Raw genomic sequence first — 19755 nt, forward strand, 5'->3', positions numbered from 1 at the left:
TGTTTACTTCCCCACATTAGGGAAGTTCTCTGCTACTATTTGCTCCAATATACCTTCTGCCCCTCTCTCTCTTTCTTCTTCTTCTGGGATCCCAATTATTCTAATGTTGTTTCGTCTTATTGCTTATCTCTCGAATTCTGCCCTCGTGATCCTGTAGTTGTTTATCTCTCTTTTTCTCAGCCTCTTTATTTTCCATCATTTGGTCTTCTATATCACTGATTCTCTCTTCTGCCTCATTTATCCTAGCAGTTAGTGCCTCCATTTTTTATTGCACCTCATGAATAGCCTTTTTGATTTCGACTTGGTTAGATTTTAGTTCTTTTTTTTCCCCAGAAAGGGTTTCTCTAATAACTTCCACGCTTTTTTCAAGCCCCGGTAGTATCTTTAAAGTCATGATTCTGAACTCTAGGTCGACATCATACTAATATCCGTATTTAGTAGGTCCTTGGCAGACGGTACTACCTCTTGTTCTTTTTGCTGAGGTAATTTTTTTTGTCTTGTCTTTTTTTCCAGAGGAGAATAGATGAATGAGAGAACAAAATGCTAACAGGTTAACAACGTCCCCAGCAAATATACTCTATACAATTCAGAAAAGACCTGAAACCAGGGGAAAAGAAAGGGAAAGAAAAAAAACAGAGAGAAAAAGAAAAAAATAAAAATATACAAAAACAGAACAAAACAATAAAAACAGAATATGATCAAATATTATCAGGCTAGTGCATAGATCAGTGCCACACACTAGATTTTGGGTGTATTTTGGTCTATTAGAAGAACGTGCCTCCTAAAATTTTAAAGGAAGAAAGACATATATGTACAAAATAAGTGTTGATACAATGAAGGGATGGAAGATGACTGTAAAGATGAAAATTATAAAAGATTTTATAAAAGGAATTGTTATGTTTTTTGAAAATAGAAAGAAGAAGTTTTAAAAAAAAAAAGAAAAGAGAGAGTATGTGATCAGGCAGAAGACTAGAACAAAGACATACACTAATGATTTAGGTTATATTTTGATCTGTTAGAAGAAACTGTATCTCAGAATTTTAAAGAGAGAACAACTTATATATATATGCCAAAAATAAGGGTAACTACTATAAAGGGATAAAATATGACTCTAAAAATGAAAAATAAAAATGTTTTTTTTAAAAAAAGGGATTGATAAGATGTTGGTTGAAAAAGGGAAAAAGAAAAATTCAAAAAAAAAGTTAAAAAATTAACTTTGAAAAACTAATGAATCATGGTAAGAAAGCCATGAATTCTATGTGCAGTATTCCCCTAGCGCTGGAGTTCTCCCATTCTCCTTGATCGGTAAACTTGGTCTTGGCTTGCTGGCTGTTCGTGCTAATCTTCTGGGGGAGGGGCCTGTTGCCGTGGTTCCCAAATGTCTTTGCCGGAGGTGGAATTGACCCACCCTTGTCTGTTGGGGTAAGCAATCTGCTCGGGTTTGCTCTCGGGAGCTTTTGTTCCCTGCAATCTCTCGGTACAGCTTTGGAGGACCAGAGTGAAAATGGTGGCCTCCCAATCTCTGCCCGGAGTAGCTGAGAACTTGTTGCCCTGCTCCTCGCTGCGCCCCCAGAGACAAGCAGTCACTCCCGTCTCCCTGGTTTCCGGCCGCACTGCGTGCTTACCCGGCCTGTGACCAAGTGTTTCTATCTCTGGCTCCCGACCCCGTGTGGAGTCTCCAAACCCAGCAGATCCCTGTGGTGCGCTCCTCCCAGGGGAGGAAGGGGAGTCTCCCCAGCTCTGCCGCTTGTTGGGTCCCTGTTGTAGGAGCAGTGGCCTGACTGGGCCGCGGATCACAGTTTATGGCAACCCCGAGCTGAGAGCCCGCTCCTCGGCTCCGTCTCTGCAGCCGGCTTCCCCACTCCAATACCTGGGAGCTCTGCCGCACTCAGGCACCACTGGTCTTTCTGTGACCCCGAGGGTCCTGAGACCACACTGTCCCGCAAGGGTTCCACCCCCCGCTTAGCCACTGGAGCGACGTCCCTCAGCGGAGCCGACTCCTGAAAGTTCTGATTTTGTGCTCCGCGACTCTATCACTTGCCAGAATTGGCCGGCAGAGGCCCCCTCCCCTGCCGTCTGTCCTCCCGAATATCGCCTCAGATTCACATCTCCGCATGTCCTACCTTCCAGTAATTGGTCGCTTCTCTGTTCAGAGAGTTGTTGCTACTCTCTTCTTCGATCTCCTGTTGAGTTTTTAGGTGTTCAGAATGGTTTGTTCCCTATTCAGCTGAATTCCTGAGACCACTCCGCCATCTTGCCCCGCCCCCCTGTCTGGTGTTTTTCTCATGACTAGAATAGAGTTATGAGTTTAGGGGAAAAGCTCCATAGACCTAAAGTGCCATTTTCAACATTTTATCACATCATATTAAAGGTACATTAAATCAACATGACTTATCACTGTTGATTTTATGTTCGTCAGCTTTCTCCAATTATTTTTACCACTTTCCATTATTGTACTCTTTGGAAGGAAGTGACTATGCACAGTTTACACTCAGAGTGTGGAGTTCTGTTTCCCCTCCTTGAGGACAGAGTATCTACATAAATTATTTAGAATCCAAAGAGCTTCTTATTTTAGTTAATGTGTTTTTTGGTTCTAAAATTTCTATTGGTTCTTCTTTATATATTGTTTTTTCCTGAGACTTTCTATCCATTTCTAGAATGTCCACTCTTAATAGATAGAGCATTTTCATAATAGCTGTTTGAGTCTTTCTCAAATAATTCTGCTATCTATGTCATCTTCTCTTTGGCTTCTGTTGACTGTCTTTTTTCACATGCATTGAGAATTTCCTGCTTCTTTGTATGCTGATAAATTCTGGGTTGTATTGTGGGCATTTTGAATGACACTGGTTATTTTAAAATCTGTGGAGAATGTGGATATATTTTAGGCAGGTAATCAGCCCTCTTAGATTCAGGCTGCAAGCTCTGAACAGCCTCTAGATGGTGGTTTCTATGTCAATTTTGTGTACCCTTTGCCAAGCTGTTAGAATCTGTCTCAAATTTTTGCCACCCCTTAATAAAAGTCGGGAACTTGGGTGGCAGTCTGTCCCAAGTTTAATTCTCAGATGTCTTTGTTATGCCATTTAGGATTATGTCTATGTGTGCATGGCTTGTTTGTAGTTCAGGAATTAATAAACCATGCTATGGGGTCAGCTGGCCAAGCTCTTCCCTCTTCACAATTTTTTCCAGTACTTTCTGGTTCTCTGGGACTCCCCTTTCTAGTCCTCTGGCCAGAAAGCTGGGGTTTGAGTTCCTTTGCTTTACTTTGTACATCTGCACCGACACCTCCATCCAAGGCCAAGTGGTGGTAGGACAGAAAAAGGCAGAAGTTACCTTGCCACCGCAGGACCACAGTCTGCGGCAGCAGATGGTCCTGCTGCCACCATAGCAAAATTGCCTGGAGCTGGGTTCAAGAGAATAAAGAAAAAGATAAATAAAAATGGGATTTCCTCTATTTTCTCTGAGCATTGGGAGTTCTCTTTTCCACTCCTCCAACTAGAATGGGAGGGCTTCTCCTGGAGCTCTCTCTGTCCCTGCCTTGGCACACACTTCCAGATTCTATGATGCTTGGGTACAGAGCAGGCCCTACCAGAGGGAAAATGGAAAACTCACCCACCTGTCCAGTGTACTTAGAATGCTGGTCTTCTTCCCCAGTGCAACAGCTGGGGACTTTATTTTCAAAGTCCTCAAACAGTTGCCCTGTGAATTCTCTTTGGCTGCCATAGCTGCACTCAGCTGGGGAGCCAGGGTGGATGTCCTCACTGCATTTTACCTTAGCAGTTCTTGGTGCTAGCACGAGGGAACTCATGGTATCTGTAGAATGAGATCTCATATCCTTTTCCAGCCCTGCCTCAGTTACTACCACTCCCAACCCCACCCTGGAAGCAAATCTCTCCCTCTTCATATCCTGTAACACTTTTGCACATCCTAGTCTGTGACTTACTGTGATTGTGTGTATGTTCAGCCCCTGCCATTTGTTCAAGGGCCAGTAACTGTGTCTTCTCATTCTTCCTTTTTCTTGTCTCACTTTTCTAAATACAGAAGGTCCTCAATAAGCACTTATGGGACACAACTGGTGCATTGCAGGAAATTGGTTGCTTACCCAGTGGGCTCACTGTCTACAGAGGGCCAAGAACTACTTGCCTTCCCTGGAGTGTGTTTATTCCTAGAAATAGTCATCTCTCTTATGTCCCCTGACCCCTCGGCTTCCCCAATAAGTTTTCCTGTTCTTTCTGGAATTCAGGTACAGTTTTGGAAGGACATTGCCAATAAAAGCCTCAATAATTACACTTTTTAAAAAAATTTCCCCAGTCAACTGGAGAGCTTAGGGAAACACTGATAATTATACTTCTTTAGAGGATAATCATCATAAAGACTTTTAAAAGGCTTTGTACCTCACAAGCAAGCAAGAATGGCTGAGTAAAGTCCCCAGAGAAGCATGGAGAAGTGCATGTAAGACTCCCTCAGCCTAACCACCTAGCAGTTTAGCCACAGTACAGTCAGGCCTTACAAAGTGAAGATGTGCTCGTCTAATCTCCACACAGTGTAATGGGCAATGAAGTGGAGTCTTATCAAAACGCTAGACAAGCTCATCCTCTTCAATGTGGAGAGTCGCCATCCTCAACTAACTTCTCTTCTGGGCAGAGCCTGCAGCCTGGTGCCCTTGAGATTATCAGACTGTCAGTGTTGAGGAAGGTAACCTAATCTGTGGTGCAGCTGAGTGAACTGTGCTTCCTCTCATGTCCGTTTCAGGAGGCCTGTGCGGCCCTGCTAGACCAGTGCCTACACTACGTGCAGTCCAGGAGCCCCTGCAGTGCCCCCGAGAAGACCGCAGGCAACGTGAGCGTGGGGTTCTCCCCTCTCTGTCCGCCCTCCACGTCCACCACCTCTGGCCCCAGCCCGAGCCTTGTGATCGATGGGAGAAGTCTGGCCTACGCCCTTGAGAAAAACCTAGAGGACAAATTTCTCTTTCTCGCTAAGCAGTGCCGGTCAGTCCTTTGCTGTCGCTCGACACCTCTGCAGAAGAGTATGGTGGTGAAACTGGTCAGAAGCAAGCTCAAGGCCATGACTCTGGCCATAGGCAAGTATCCAGGCCAGCCAGGAGGGGCCCTACGTAAATGAGTAGCCCCCATCTTGTGCAGCTGCTTCCTCTGGATGCATCCAGGACTTTCCACCTCTTCTATGCTATATTGTAAGATGGGAAAACACTTCCTTCCTCTATTTCTGTTTATAAAATCACACCCGATGCAAGAAAATAAGCAGCCTTTTCAAAATATAAAACATGGACTTGAAAACCATAAAATAATGTACAACAGTTATATCTATCTATCTATCTATCTATCTATCTATCTATATATAGCTGTATATAATTATACAATGGCAATTTAGGAAGACAGAACTTATTCTGTTTCTTGGGAGACAGGAGACTAGAGATCTGCTGTCCCAGGCAGCCTCTGCCATAGCAGAGCCTGGCATGCTAAGCATTATCTCAGAACACCTTAAAAAGAAGGCCCTTTGCAGGTGCTTCTGGTAACCATGAGCCAACTGGAGTGCAAGACTCCATAATACCTCAAGAACCCAGAGACGTGATGGTGATCAGAATCCCCATTGCCTCTTAGCCTTTGAACTTTACTGATTATTCCAAGACAAGCATGTAATTAAATGAATCCATCATAAGCATGTGAGTAGTTGCTAAATCTTACAGCATTTCCTTAAGGACTGTGCATCTAATGGTGGTTTTTCCTTGCAGACTTTTGGCTTGGAGAGCCTTCTAAGGTCCTCTCCAGTGCTACCCAGTCCTCACCTACCTCCTCCCAAAGGCATCATCCCCACCCACTCTGGTTGGGGGTCCAATCTCCTGCCAGGTTCAGGGACTCAGCAGCACCATCTGCTGGTGAGGGCTGGTAAAGACTGCAGGTAGCCCAGGGAAAGGGGCGATCCCTTTGACCCCCGGATACCAAAAAGTTTGGTCTCCCCGAATATAGAATCCATACCTAGATGAGATTTGGTTCGGAAATAAAGGATCCTCACCAATAATAATTACAGTATTTTCTGCAAAGGGTCTGTGACAGTCTCACCTTGTTGATGTGGGAATTGCTACCCTCTCACATGGCACACTTCATTAGGACAAAGCTGGGGAGGCTGGTAGAGCCTGGGTCTGAGGTGGGACGGCCTTAGTGTGGTTGTCATGGAGACAGCCCTGTACATCTTGAGGGCTGTGGTAACCACTAAGGGGAGTGAGATGAGCATAGATGTGAACACATGTTTAGCTCTGACTCCCTGGTCTGGGCTATGGGAAGGCCCCAGGGGTGAGCCCCTCCCAGGGGAGGCTGTCTCAGTCCCACCTTTGCCCTCAGGTGTCTGGAGTGTTCCTCAGAGCTCCCTTGGCAAGTGTTGTAGGTCACTGCTGAGGAGTGTACTGGCTGGGGGCAGGCTCCTCTGAGCTCCTCTGTGGTGGCATGAGGACGATGCCCCTGCTAAGGCTGGTGTAACACATGAATGAACCACATTTTCACAGCCTGGTCAGTGCCTGGGTCAGCCATGGAATCACTGGTGTATGGTATTAATCAAAAAAAAAAAATGGAGGTAAAGTCTTAGTTGGTTAGAAAGAAAAGAAAAAACAAAATAGAATCTCAAAAGGGAAAGGGAAAGTAATGACCCATCAGAACTTTAGCTCATTTCTTTGACCATGAGTGAAAGCACTGATGGCTAGGTGTCCCAGGGGTCCAGGAGTTAATAACGTAGAGAACACACCATATCTCACTTTGATTGGGACATTCTGGGAAAAGCTGCAGAGATTGTTAATGACTTCACAGAATTTCAATTTCACAAATACTGACTGATCACTCATGTTGGGCCCAGTGCAAAAAAAGAACAGAAAAATCATAGGACAGAGACATCCTATAGCCATTTTACGAATCACTCTGACTTGTATATCTGCACTTTTTGCCTATTTGAAACTTGGGAGTACTCTGTGATTTGGGCCCTTCTGCTGTCCTATTCCTGAGTGACAATGAATTTAAGTTTCTGCTTGTTTTTCCCTGAAGGTGATGAGATCTCTGACCTATGTCTTATGTTCTTAACCATTTTCTATCAGCAGCTTGACTGAATAAATAGAAGTTTTTCTTTATCACATCTTTAGAGGGCCCAAAGGTAAGCACACTAGCTAATAAGCTAGCTGGTAATCAGTGTACAAAAAGGACTCTAGAGTTTGCTGGGCAGAATTTAACCTCCTTTGTTCAGTTTAGAAAGCTGCTCGTGTGAGCGTGAATTAGAATAGCCTTTACTGATATGGTCTACATGTGATAAAGGCTAGAGCTCAGTAAGTAATAACAATGATGATGATAGAATCTTGTGCCAGACACCCTGTTAAGGGCTCTCTTTATAGGTATATGAGCCAATAATGTAGAGTGAATACTAAACAAAGTGGTAACCTTGCTAGCCGGCTTTCTGAAACATCTCTTGATGTGACTGGCAGTTCCAAACCTCACACCATGTTTATTCTGACTGCTTAACTCAGTTTTCCCAGGGCAGACTCTATGCTGCCTCTTCCTCACTCATCCCCATGACCCTTTCACAGGACTCAGCTCAGTAGGGACCCCATGAAGATCCGTCAAGCCGTTTGATTCTGTGCATCTCAACTCAAACAATTCTGTTTCTAGGAGATGGAGCCAATGATGTCAGCATGATCCAGGTGGCAGATGTGGGTGTGGGAATCTCAGGCCAGGAGGGCATGCAGGTAAAGACCCATCAGGGCTATCCTATGTGACCAAGTGGCCCACTGTCGTACCTTGCCATAGGCTTTGTCCAACAAAGCTAAAGGGTTGACCTTCAATGCAACGTGATCCTTACCTTTTACTAAGCAGTAGTAGAAGATAAAGTAGAGGTGGCTAGTTCTTCATGTTTATGAAGCAGTAAATAGCTTTGCCTAGATCTATAAGTATATTTTTGTGAAATAAGTGGAACAGAGTGAGGCAAGGTGAGTCATCACCTTCTCTCTGGCTATTTATGGCTCATCCTTGGAAGAAGTCATGTTTTACTGTTCCATTTGAAAAAAAATGACTCTGCTGTAAGACTGTTGGAATCTGGTATCACTATAAAAAATGGAATGTAGCCATCTTGACTCACATGAAAATTTATCTCTGCCTTTTTCATTTGTCACTATGTTGGTTCTTAGCATGTGATTCAGATGCTGAACAACTGAGTTAATTAAAACTAACTTTCTTCTGGATATAGTATCACAACAATTTCCAACATTTGATTAACTTTGAATCATGACATTTTTTAACTTGGTGGAGACCTTAGAGAACAACGTATCCAGTTTCCTTCTCCTAAAAATCCAGATGTTGGTCAACCATTTTGTCATTGATTGAGTTATTCATTAATGCAATCAGTAATTATCCAGTGAACACTTGCATGTGCCAGACACTTGTATGTGTCATTAATTTTCTTACCTGACATTAAAATAAAAGTAAGATGGAAAGTCCCAAGCTAGAAACATGGTAGTTCCTCTTGGACCATCCTCAGCATGTACCTTACTCTCCTCCTGCCCTCAGCTGACCCGTGTCACTGTGTTATGTTACTTCTGTGGTTTTAATTCTTCCATGAAATGGAAAATACAGCCTAAGGTTGGACTCATCCCTGCCTTTTTTTAAAAGATTTTATGTATTTATTTGACAGAGAAAGAAGAGAGCCCAAGTAGGCAGAGAGGCAGGCAGAGGGCGCAGGCTCCCTGCTGAGCAGAGAGACCGATGCAGGGCTCCATCCCAGGACCCTGGGATCATGACCTGAGCCGAAGGCAGACACTTGACCAACTGAGTCACCCAGGTGCCCCTAATCCCTGCCTTTTAATGCCGTGTACATGGGGAGTAAATGGATGAACAAAACTGTTGGTTCATTCTAATGTTTTCATCATCATCTCCACTGTACCTGTTTCCTATAGTGAAAAGCTGACCAGGGCAGTGCCTGTAAATAGCATATCCAGAGAAATGCACCAAGTAAATACATTTTGTATGAAAGACTCTCAGGTTTGTGGATGGGGAGGGGACTGAACTACCACTACTGCTCACATCCTCAAGCCAGGGGCCAGTGCAGATATATACTTCAAGCCATGTGAGAAATGATGGCAACAGCCAAATGATAGGGAACATACTGAGATGAAGCTTTGAGTGAGCATGACTTCCAGGTAGGATGTAGTTGGATGCTTCTGCATTTATTTAAAGCTACACTTCTAATTGAGGATACATTATGTAAGATGATGGTAAGGCCTGATACCTTTTCTCACTGTTCCAAGTGCTCAGGTTCCCAGGGAATATTTCCCCTGCTTGCATTTTAGTCAGTCCAGTAAGCAAAGGTGAGTCCTTTGGAAGATGGACTTTGTGGGATACTGTGTTAACATGGATACTAGGGATCTGAGCAGAGCCATCAGGAATGAGTGAGGGTGTTTGGAGCTCCCCAGCTTAGCCAAGGTGTGAAGCTTATCTCAGTTTGACCAAGGAGATCCTGCATCTCTGAGAATCTTGGTCTTCATGGGGTCATCTGGTCCATTGTGTTTATTGAGCACCTGATGGGGCCAACCACTGCGTGGGAACTCAGGGTGTACACGGTGATCACATCTACTATCCTGGCTCTCATGGAATGTCCAGGAAAGTTGGGAAGATAGATACATATTTTAAATGTACACACATAGTCACAATTGTAATAAATGCTATCAAAGAGAAACACTGGTTTTGGTGTTGAGTATTTCACAGGAAGATCTAACGTAGCTGGGAGCATTTTGGAAGGCCACCTTGACAGAGGGACAAAGAGTGGATTCGGGGCCTAAATTTGGAGGTGGGAAGGAGTGGCAGAAGGCTGGAAAGGAGTACACAAAGTGTCAGTGTTGACAGGAAGAGGTATAGAAACAGTATTTGCTTTGAAATCCTTAACTTTTGGTTTAGAAAGCAGACATTTGAAGGTTTCACACTTTTCTGTCATGTATAATGACATTATTCTATTTCACCTAAGGGACCACATCAAGTGTGATCTGACTCTTCAAGGAGTTATTTGACTAGAGGGAGATCAGTTGAGTTTTAAAAGCTGACTTACATTTTTTTGTAGAACAATCCTCCAAAAATAAGCAGAAATCTCTTTCCCTCACATTTTCTGACTTTTTTTCCAAATAGAGAAATTCATTATATGGTGGGTTCTAAGTTATTCTGGGTACAAAAGGTATCATTTTGATGGCATTTGTCTGGCCCACTTTGTTTAATTGTGTAGAGCATGATACTCAGTGAAGTGAGGGGACAATTTGACCCCCCGTCATCTTTCCTTTCCATGGAGGAAACCTGCTGTCCCCACTCCCTTCTGAGTGGAATGGACACCTGTTGCCTTTTTGCAGCTTCCTGGATTTGGGTTATGTGAAGGCCAGCAGAGCCATGGGCTTGCTCTTGCTTATCATCTGTGGCTGCTGAGGAGAAGAACCCAAAACACACCACTCAAGATGGCCAACTGCCTGTCTCTGATTCATACAAAAGGGAAGCTTTGGTTCATCTTTGGGTTGAGATCCCAAAATGAATAAAACATCAGAGGGTGGAGAATAGTAGGGAAACTGTACATCTCTGGGTTTTTGTTTTTGTTTTTTGCTTGTTAAAGAAATAATGGGAAGACAATGGGGCACCTGGGTGGCTCAGTCGGTTAAGCCTCTGCCTTTGCTCAGGTCATGATCCCAGGGTCCTGGGATGGAGCCCTGTGTCAGGCTCCCTGCTCAGTGGGGAGCCTGCTTCTCCCTCTTCTCCCCTCTTGTTATCTCTGTTTCTCTTTCTCAAATAAATAAATAAAATCTTTTAAAAAATGGGAAAACAAAAGCTTTTAAAAATCAATTACATATTTTCAAAATCTTAAATGAGTTCTATAAAATGATATCCCTGAACTAGAATGCTTGTTGAGATTGATTGATTTTTTTTTTTTTTTAATTGAAGGAGATAATAAGGGAAACAGGGATAAAGTAAGCCCTGGCCAGTCACACGCACACTGTGTATGAAACATGCCTTGTATTTGGGGGAGATAAGACACACCTTGGATGGAGTAAGATGTCACCAATAACAGGGACTTCTTTCCCTTTCAAGGCAGTGATGGCCAGTGACTTTGCAGTGCCAAGATTCCGATACCTTGAGAGACTCTTAATTGTTCACGGACATTGGTGCTATTCCCGACTTGCCAACATGGTGCTGTACTTCTTCTACAAGAATACAGTAGGTATTTGACACTTCTCGTTTCTAGAGTTTTTGAAGCAAAAAGCCTGGGCTGAGATTTATTGGACCATCCCCTGAATGTAGCCATCTGGCCATCCCAGGGCTTCCTGTGGGTTCCGTCCTCCTTGGCCTTTGTGAACTTATCCCAGGCCTGCCCCCCTATAGGCTCAGAAGTCTAGCTCACAGGCACATAAAGGTAACTGCACCTCTAAGGGAGAAAGCTATAGAAACAGATCAAACAAGAATGTCCACTTAGTGCTTTATAATAAGAAGTGGGGGAATCATGAATTACAGTGGTCTGTACAAGGTCACACAGCTAGTGAGTGAGTAGTCAGTGCTGCGTGTAACCCCAGCTCATCGGACTCCCAACACTTAATCATTCTGTTAATGTATTTCCTGGGAGCAGACTGCTGAGGTTCTCCATAGACAGGAATCCTCTAGAGCAGACAGGCCAATCCAGGAATAAGCAGGAGTGCAGTGCCAGTGCTGGAATCAGAATGGGAACAGTCATGTTGTGATCCCAATACTGAATGGCCTCTGAGGAAACATACCCACACTGGGCCAGGTGTGTGAGTTCCCGGGTCAGGACGCAGGTGTAGGGCCTGAGGAACAGAGCCACCAGCAGGGCCTGGCCACACTTTCTCCAGTGCTGGCAGGGCAGGTGTGCCCCATTCTGGCCAGCTCATTCTATAATTGACCCTCCAGTTAGGTCACTCCCAGACCTGGCTGGCTGATTACAGTTCTGTCTCTCCAGAGACTCTCATCCAGGGCCCTGCTCCTTTTCATTTGATCCTAATGTTTAACTCTTAGTTCCTTTATTACTAAGTCCTTGGCAGACAGGGGTCCGCCTCCATAGCCCTCCAGCATGAATGCCATGGCCATTTTAGAACGCTGCTCTACTCATAGACATTCTGCTAGGAAGTTACTGAGTTGCTACTTATTGCTCTTGTCTCTATAAAAGCTTGTGGCTGAATGTACAATAAATAAACTCTTGGGGTAAGTGATCTTTCAGGGTAGTCCCACAAATCTGCCACATTGGATGCCACAATTCCAGTGTCAAGATCATCCTATACTCTTCTAAAAAAGAACAAAATACAATAAATTAAAAGATATATATTTTTTTTTTCTAATTACATTAAAAAATTCCCATGCTAACTCGAAACTGCCATCAGTGTACTTCTTGTTCATGTTCTTGTTTGTTCTGGAGATTTAGACCTATCTACTTTTTCCAACCATCTTGCCCCCCTTATCTTAACCCATTTTTCAAAATGTTTTCTAGTAAATGAATATGGATACTCAGGACCCATCATGGCATGTCCAGTTTGATCAGTTGCGTCCTGGAAATTAATTCTGATTAGGTTGTGCCTGGGATTCCGTCCAAGGAAATCTGTGCCATGCTGCCCTTGGCCTTGGCCAGTTACTCCCTGCTGTCTCCCATCCACGTGGCATTGCATCCCCAGAGCTGAGGCCGCCAAGCATATACTTGCAAATCTAGAGGTTCCCAGTTCCCAAAGAGGTGAATGGGTGCTTGAGTATAGATGAGTGGGGCTGGGCAGGTGGAGCCCCAGCTCTGTTTCTGTCATGAATTTCTGTACTATCTTGAGCAAGTTATTTGCTTTCTAGGGATTTTGTTTCCTTTATTTGAAAACAAAACATGAGAGTTGAGCTCTGCTCTCCATAATTCCTTATGAAAATTTCTCAGGAGGGAATTCAGCATTTCAGTTGCAAATGAGTGCCAGAGTGGCCACCTGAATGGGCACAGCCTCCTGCCTGTCATGATGAATCTGTCCTCATGGAGGGGACAGAAAGGAGAAGGGGATATTTGTCTTTATTCCATATAAGATGCAGGGCCTCTGTTAACAAGCACTTAACCTAGTTGAGAAGTGCAAGGATAATTACCCTGCCTCCCAAACTGAGAAATTCATTAGTTTTAGGAGTATGTTGGTCTTCCTTTCCAATAAAGAACAGAGAAGAAAAGTTTCCATAGCAACAGTAGTTTGGGAAGAAGGCTTTTTGGTACTACGAGAAAAAAATGTCAATTATCTAAGTACTTTTCCTCCTCTTTCTCTTGACTCCAGTTGTTCACTGATGACTCATTAGGCTGAGCCCGTGGGGGTGGGTGAGAGAAAGCCGTGGGAGTGAGAAGGGAAGAAAGTCAATGAAAAACCCAAGTTTGTCAGTTTTCAGTGTGGACGAGAAAAGTTGCACTAAGTCATAGTTTGAAACAAGACTTGGAGGATATGTGTCATTGTTTCCTGATCTTCAGACCAAGCCATTTTCAGGTCCAGAAACTAAAGCTCAGAGAAGGTAACTCAAGGTCTGAAAGATAGATAGTGGCAGCTCCAGAACGAAAACCTAGGCCATTACCTGTGGTTCCCTGCAGAGAATGTTCTTCCACCTGGGGGTCTCTGCCCTCCAGGCCAAGACCCACAAATGGTTTGAACAGATTGGCTTTAGTACTCATACAATGACTGTAGTGAAGTCATTTAACATCTTGGACCTGAGTTTCCTTTTCTCTGAATGGAGTAAGCACACTGGCCCTCAGCGAAAATAGCTGTACTGCTAACTGAAACAATAAATCATAAGTACCTATAGTGTACAAGGAGACCTCGGGAGTACTTTAAATGCATAAGTTCATTAATCCTCACAACAACCCATAGCTAACTAAGTATCGTTGGGTACTAGGTACCGTTGGGTACCCATAGCTAAGTACCATTTCATAGACAAGGACACTGAGGCAGAAAGGGCTTAAATGATCTATGCTAAATTATACAGCTGATAGTGTAAATGATTTGCCATTGCTAAATTGCCATGCCCCCATGTAAATGCACTCAAGCCACTGATGTTCAGTGATCAAGTAATACGGGGAAGAGATCCACCCAACTCCTCCTACTGAGGAGGGGCTTGAAGAGGCTGTTCAAGCTCCCTGACCCTCACTTCCCTGTTCAGCAAAGCGGGGGTAGTAGCTATAAGAACCAGGGACCATACGTATCCCTCACCTGCCAGCAGAGTGCCCGGTGGATATCTGGGCTTGCTCGAGGCAGCAATGTTGATATCATCATCGAATTTGTTGCTGTGCATGCTTGTGTCCTTCCTGCCATGGGAGTCAGGAATTGCCCACTGTTCCTCATCAGAAAGAGTACGTGACTAAGGAGAGGCAAGATCTGGGAGGTAGAACAGGTAGGTTTGGTTTAGGATCACAGAGGACAGCTACTAGGGAAGAAGATGTGTGAGCAACCCTAGACCCTGCTGGACCTTTCTGGGGAATTTCTGTACTCAACTGGACCTCATCTCCTCAGCTGGCTGTGGGAACAAGATACAAAGAGTTTGTCCTGTGAAGATAAGGGACTGTCAGGAAGGGCTTAGCCAGCACTTTCATAGGTGCTCAATAAATGCTGTTCCACCCAATCTGCCGTTTCTTGAAGGCTGGCACCAGCATCATCTCTCCATGGGCTGGCCTTGGGAATTCTCATCTCCTATTGCCAGTCCTTTATGCTCAGGGAGATGAGGCAGGAGGGAGAGGACACAAGACTAGGGCTGTCTTTGAAGGAAATTCCTGCCTGTAAATTCAATCTTTATAGTCAAATTCTACAAAACCCTTAGATCCCTTGGATGTGAATCTGCAGGGACAGCTAAGAATTGCTTGTCCCCATTCTTCCTTTCTTGATTTCAGATGTTCGTGGGCCTCCTGTTTTGGTTCCAGTTTTACTGTGGCTTCTCTGCATCTGCCATGATTGACCAGTGGTATCTGATCTTCTTTAATCTGCTCTTCTCGTCACTTCCCCAGCTCGTGACTGGGGTGCTGGACAAAGACGTGCCAGCTGGTGTGCTATTGACTGAACCACAGCTCTACAAGAGTGGCCAGAACATGGAGGTGAGGCTCCCCTCCGGCCCCCACCTCTTATGTCTTGGCCCTCCCACGCTCTACATTCACCTTACAGAAAGTGCAAGTCTCCACGCCTCCCTTTAAGTGGACACCCTCGGAGAAATTGTTAAAATTTTGGAAAATGACCCGTAGGAGGTAAAAAATATATTCTGTCTCCTTGATTGTATTAAGGTTACTGGAGTGATGGTATGTGCATCTGTCCAAACCCATCCAGATGTGTACATTAGATTTATGCAGTCTTTGTGTACCAATTTACCTCACTAAAAAAAAAGAGGGAGATTAATAGAAAAAGTATAATGGCATGAAAAGTCTCTACACCAACAGTCTCCAGGAGCCTATTTTTAGCATTTTAGCATTTTTAAAAAATGCTCCCTCATAGGATTTAAGAAGTGGTTTTATGTGTCTGCTGTTGACCTAGAACTAGAGTAGCCGGTCTTGTGAACAAATGCTCTGAATGATTGACTCAGCTGCAGATGGTGCCTCTGCAGACGATCGTGTGGTGTTTGTACCCCAGCCGTCTGGGACCTGAATTCGCCAAAGTCCTGACTTAGCAAGTTGCCCTGGGGTGCTTATCTTGTACATTGATGGCCCTGTAGCTACTGGAAGACATTGTTGGAAGAAATGCTTACTTCCTTATAATTTCTGTGCTTGTTTCTGTATCTCAGGAGTATCGGCCACGCACGTTCTGGATAAACATGGCTGATGCTGCCTTCCAGAGCCTGGTTTGCTTTTTCATTCCTTACCTGGTAAGTTGGCACCTGGCACAGTCTTTCTCACCAGCTTCATCCAGCGACCCACAGACACAAGACACTACTGTCTTTCAGGCCTGCTACGACTCAGACACAGATGTGTTTACCTGGGGAACCCCCATCACCGCCATTGCGCTGTTCACCTTCCTTCTGCACCTGGGTATTGAAACCAAGACCTGGGTAAGAGCTGTGGGCATGATCCCAGGGGTGCTGATGCTGCGGGCCCCGCACTCCCAGGCAGGTTCCGTGACATCTAGAAGATCTCTGGGCAGACAGGTCACTACAAAGCCAGCCTCACTGTGGAGAAGAGAAACCAATACGTGGGCCCACCACATGTATTGGAACCCCTGGTGTGGGAACTGCCGCACCCTGACTGGTGTCTTCACCTGGGCAGCTTTTAGCTCCTTCCTTCCCGCTCTGCTCTCCTCCTCCACCTCACACCCCCCTTTCCCTCTCTCTCTCCTTCCTAGGCCTGACTTCCATCAATCACCCTGACTGTGCCCAGGCTGGTCCACAGATGCCAAAGGCTTCGTCAAGCCCCCCAGCTGCCCATGCCACAGACCCATGTTTTCACTAGGCCCTTAGAATAGCTACCCACTGACGGATGACCAGTGCATTTCTCTTGAAATAAATGCCCCATTTTTCTCTTTCCCCCTTAGACCTGGCTCAACTGGATAGCTTGCGGCTTCAGTATCCTTCTGTTTTTCACTGTGGCTTTGATTTACAATGCTTCTTGTGCAACGTGTTATCCTCCGTCCAACCCTTATTGGACTATGCAGACGTTATTGGGCGACCCCGTGTTTTACTTGACTTGTCTCTTAGCACCTGTCGCTGCACTGCTTCCCAGGTGGGTATCAGGGACAGTGTCCCTCAGGTCCTAAACGAGCTCTGAGAGCATTCTCAGGCTTGTGTTTTTCACAGAAGACTCAAAGGCACCACCCACAGATGACTGTCTTTTATATGCTTTCCAGATTGTTTTTCAAAGCCGTGCAGGGGAGTCTTTTCCCCAGCCAACTTCAGCTGGGGCGCCAGCTGGCCAAGAGGTCCCCCAAGAAACTCATTGCTCCCAAAGAGACCTTTGCTCAGGGACACCTCCCAGGAGAACCCAGAACTGAGTCATCAGAACAGAAGAGCATCAGTACCTCTGGACACCTCTCCCAGGACTGCACCTCACAGGCATCTTGGCATGTACAGCGACCAGCCTGCTCCCCAGAGGCTAGTGGGGAGCCCAGTGTGGTGGACATGAATGTGACTTTAAGGGAAAACATTCTGCTGGGGGGACTGAGCAGTCAGGACCCGGGGTCCTCCGTGCCAAGGGAGGCTATCCTAGAAGGGTGTCCGGGGGACTCCAAGATGAAACACACCAGCACCAGCAGGGCAGCCCCCCTGTCGTCCATTTTCAGCCTGCCCAACTTCAGCTCCCTCAACTGGATTTCCTCCCTCTCGCTGGTCAGTGGGCTGGGAAGTGTCTTACAGTTCTCTCGAAGTAGTTTACAGATGGACAAGCAGGACAGTGAGTTCTTGCCCAGCCCACCCCAGCCAGACCAGGATCTGTGTGTCTTAAGCGGGCAGGCCACTGACTACTTCTAGGAGCATCTTCCAGGGACTGCAGTGGATGGAAGTAGCAGTGAAAACCTTGAAATGGCCTCTTCTTTTTTATAACTTAGATGTTAATATTATTTATGTTTATTATTTGCACAGAAGAGTTCTAGTGAGATGTATTTTATGTTTCCAAGGCTAACACGGGAAATGAAAGGTACCAAAAAAGAAAGTTTATTTTTTAAAAGTTCTAAGTAGAATATATTGAAAAGAGAAATAAGAGCTTTAACGTATATGAAAGTTTAAAGAAGAGTAACACTTGAAAAGTGTGTTTAGATTTATTTTTTCATCTCATTTTATAAGAAAATGCAATATGATTGATTTTCTTCAACATGCATGACCTTGGCTTTCCCCTCCTGCTAATGTGTGTATGAGCTAAGTGAATCCCATGTGGGCGTGGACAGCAGTGAGGGGAGATGACAGGGCAAGCATGCAACTTCTCTGTCCGTGTCCCCTGTTCCCCCACCCTGCCTCCGCCAGCCTGGGAGAGCTTGGCTCTGCTTCACCCAGAAAAGGGAAAGAGAGAATGCATGCATGGAGTTCATCCCAGTCTTGAAATCTAGGCAGGCATTCTGTAAAGATCACCTTGTAGGTATTACTGCCCCTATGTGGGTCTTGCCTGTCAAAATCATAACAAGCAATAAACAACCTTCACTTTGCAAAGAGAATGTGTCCTGTTGCCACCGTTGTGTGAAGTTATTAATATGTGACCTAACAGCATGTTCTGAGTACTACAGGGCACTTCCTCATAGCAAGTCCTTTTAAACACCATGAAGGATACAGCTGGGTACCATGCAAGCTGCACACTGTAACGCTATGACACCAGGTTACATCACGGCTCCATACACCAGGCTACTAGCCCCACAAGACCCTTCCTGCCAAGAGGCTAGGCTTTTTAAGCATGTATCTTTAGACATTTGTCTTATGAGTCATTATTTCTGTCCATCTAAGCAGAGGGAAAGGATGGGAAAAAATTTGAAATATCGAAGGCAATTAATCATACAGCATTTCCTCTGCCAAGACCTTTCTTTGCACTTAAAAAAAATTTTTTTTTATTTAAACTCAACTTAGTTAACATATAGTGTATTATTAGTTTCAGGGGTAGAATTTAGTGATTCATCAGTTGCATATAACACCCAGTGCTCATTACACCAAGTGCCTTCCTTAATGCCCATCCCCCAACTATCCCATCCCACCACCCACCTCCCCTCCAGAAACCCTCAGTTTGTTTCCTATAGTTAAGAGTCTCTTATGGTTTGCTTCCCTCTGTTTTGATCATATTTTTCCTTCCCTTCCCCTATGTTCATCTGTTTTGTTTCTTAAATTCCACATATGAGTGAAATCATATGGTATTTGTCTTTCTTTGACCAACTTATTTCGCTTAGCATAATACCCTCTAGTTCCATCCACATTGTTGTAAATGGCAAGATTTCTCTTTGATGGCTGAGTAATATTCCATTGTATATATACACATCTGTATCCATTCATCTGTCAATGGACATCTGGGCTCTTTCCATATTTTGGATATTTTAGACACTGGGGTACATGCACCTCTTCGAATCACTATTTTTGAACGTTTTGGGTAAATACCCAGTAGTGCAATTGCTGGGTCCTAGGGTAGTTCTATTTTTAACTTTTTAAGGAACCTCCATACTGTTTTCCAGAGTGGCTGCACCAGTTTGCATTCCCACCAACACTATAAGAGGGTTCCCCTTTCTCCACATCCTCATCAACATCTGAGTTGTTACTATTAGCCATTCTGACTGGTGTGAGGTGGTATCTCATTGTGGTTTTGATTTGTATTTCCCTGATGATAAGTGATGTTGAGCATTTTTTCTTGTCTGTTAGCCATTTGTATGTCTTCATTGGAGAAATGTCTGTTCATGTCTTCTGTCCATTGACTGGATTTTTTTTGTTTTTGGGTGTTGAGGTTGATAAATTCTTTATAGATTTTGGGCGCTTTATCTGATATGTCATTTGTGAATATCTTCTCCCATTCCGTAGGTTAACTTTTGGGGGTTTTTTTGACTGTTTCCTTTGCTGTATAAAAGCCTTTTATCCTGATGAAGTCCCAATAGTTCATTTATGCTTTTGTTTCCCTTGCCTTTGGAGATGTGTCTAGCAAGAAGTTGCTGTGGCCAAGGCCAGAGAAGTTGCTGTCTGTGTTTTCCTCTAGGATTCTGATGGATTCCTGTCTCACATTTAGGTCCTTCATCCCTTTTGAGTTTATTTTTGTGAATGGTGTAAAAAAGTGGTCCAGTTTCATTCTTCTGAATATGGCTGTCCAATTTTT

The 19755-nt window shown here is 44.5% G+C and overlaps 1 protein-coding gene across 1 annotated transcript in view; it reads left to right on the forward strand.

Moving 5' to 3' along the window:
• ATP10A (ATPase phospholipid transporting 10A (putative)) overlaps positions 1-18146 on the forward strand; it is a 205873-nt gene extending 187727 nt beyond the window's left edge. The window contains 9 exon segments of the mRNA XM_027571792.2: positions 4750-5077; positions 7659-7735; positions 11103-11228; positions 14902-15102; positions 15780-15860; positions 15939-16043; positions 16523-16710; positions 16835-17349; positions 17352-18146. Of these exon segments, the coding sequence (XP_027427593.1) occupies positions 4750-5077; positions 7659-7735; positions 11103-11228; positions 14902-15102; positions 15780-15860; positions 15939-16043; positions 16523-16710; positions 16835-17349; positions 17352-17380 (1650 nt within the window). The 3' untranslated portion in view covers positions 17381-18146.
• The last annotated feature ends 1609 nt before the right edge of the window (positions 18147-19755 follow it).

The sequence above is a fragment of the Zalophus californianus genome, chromosome 6, assembly GCF_009762305.2.
Source record: "Zalophus californianus isolate mZalCal1 chromosome 6, mZalCal1.pri.v2, whole genome shotgun sequence".
In the NCBI taxonomy this organism is placed as follows: Eukaryota; Metazoa; Chordata; class Mammalia; order Carnivora; family Otariidae; genus Zalophus; species Zalophus californianus.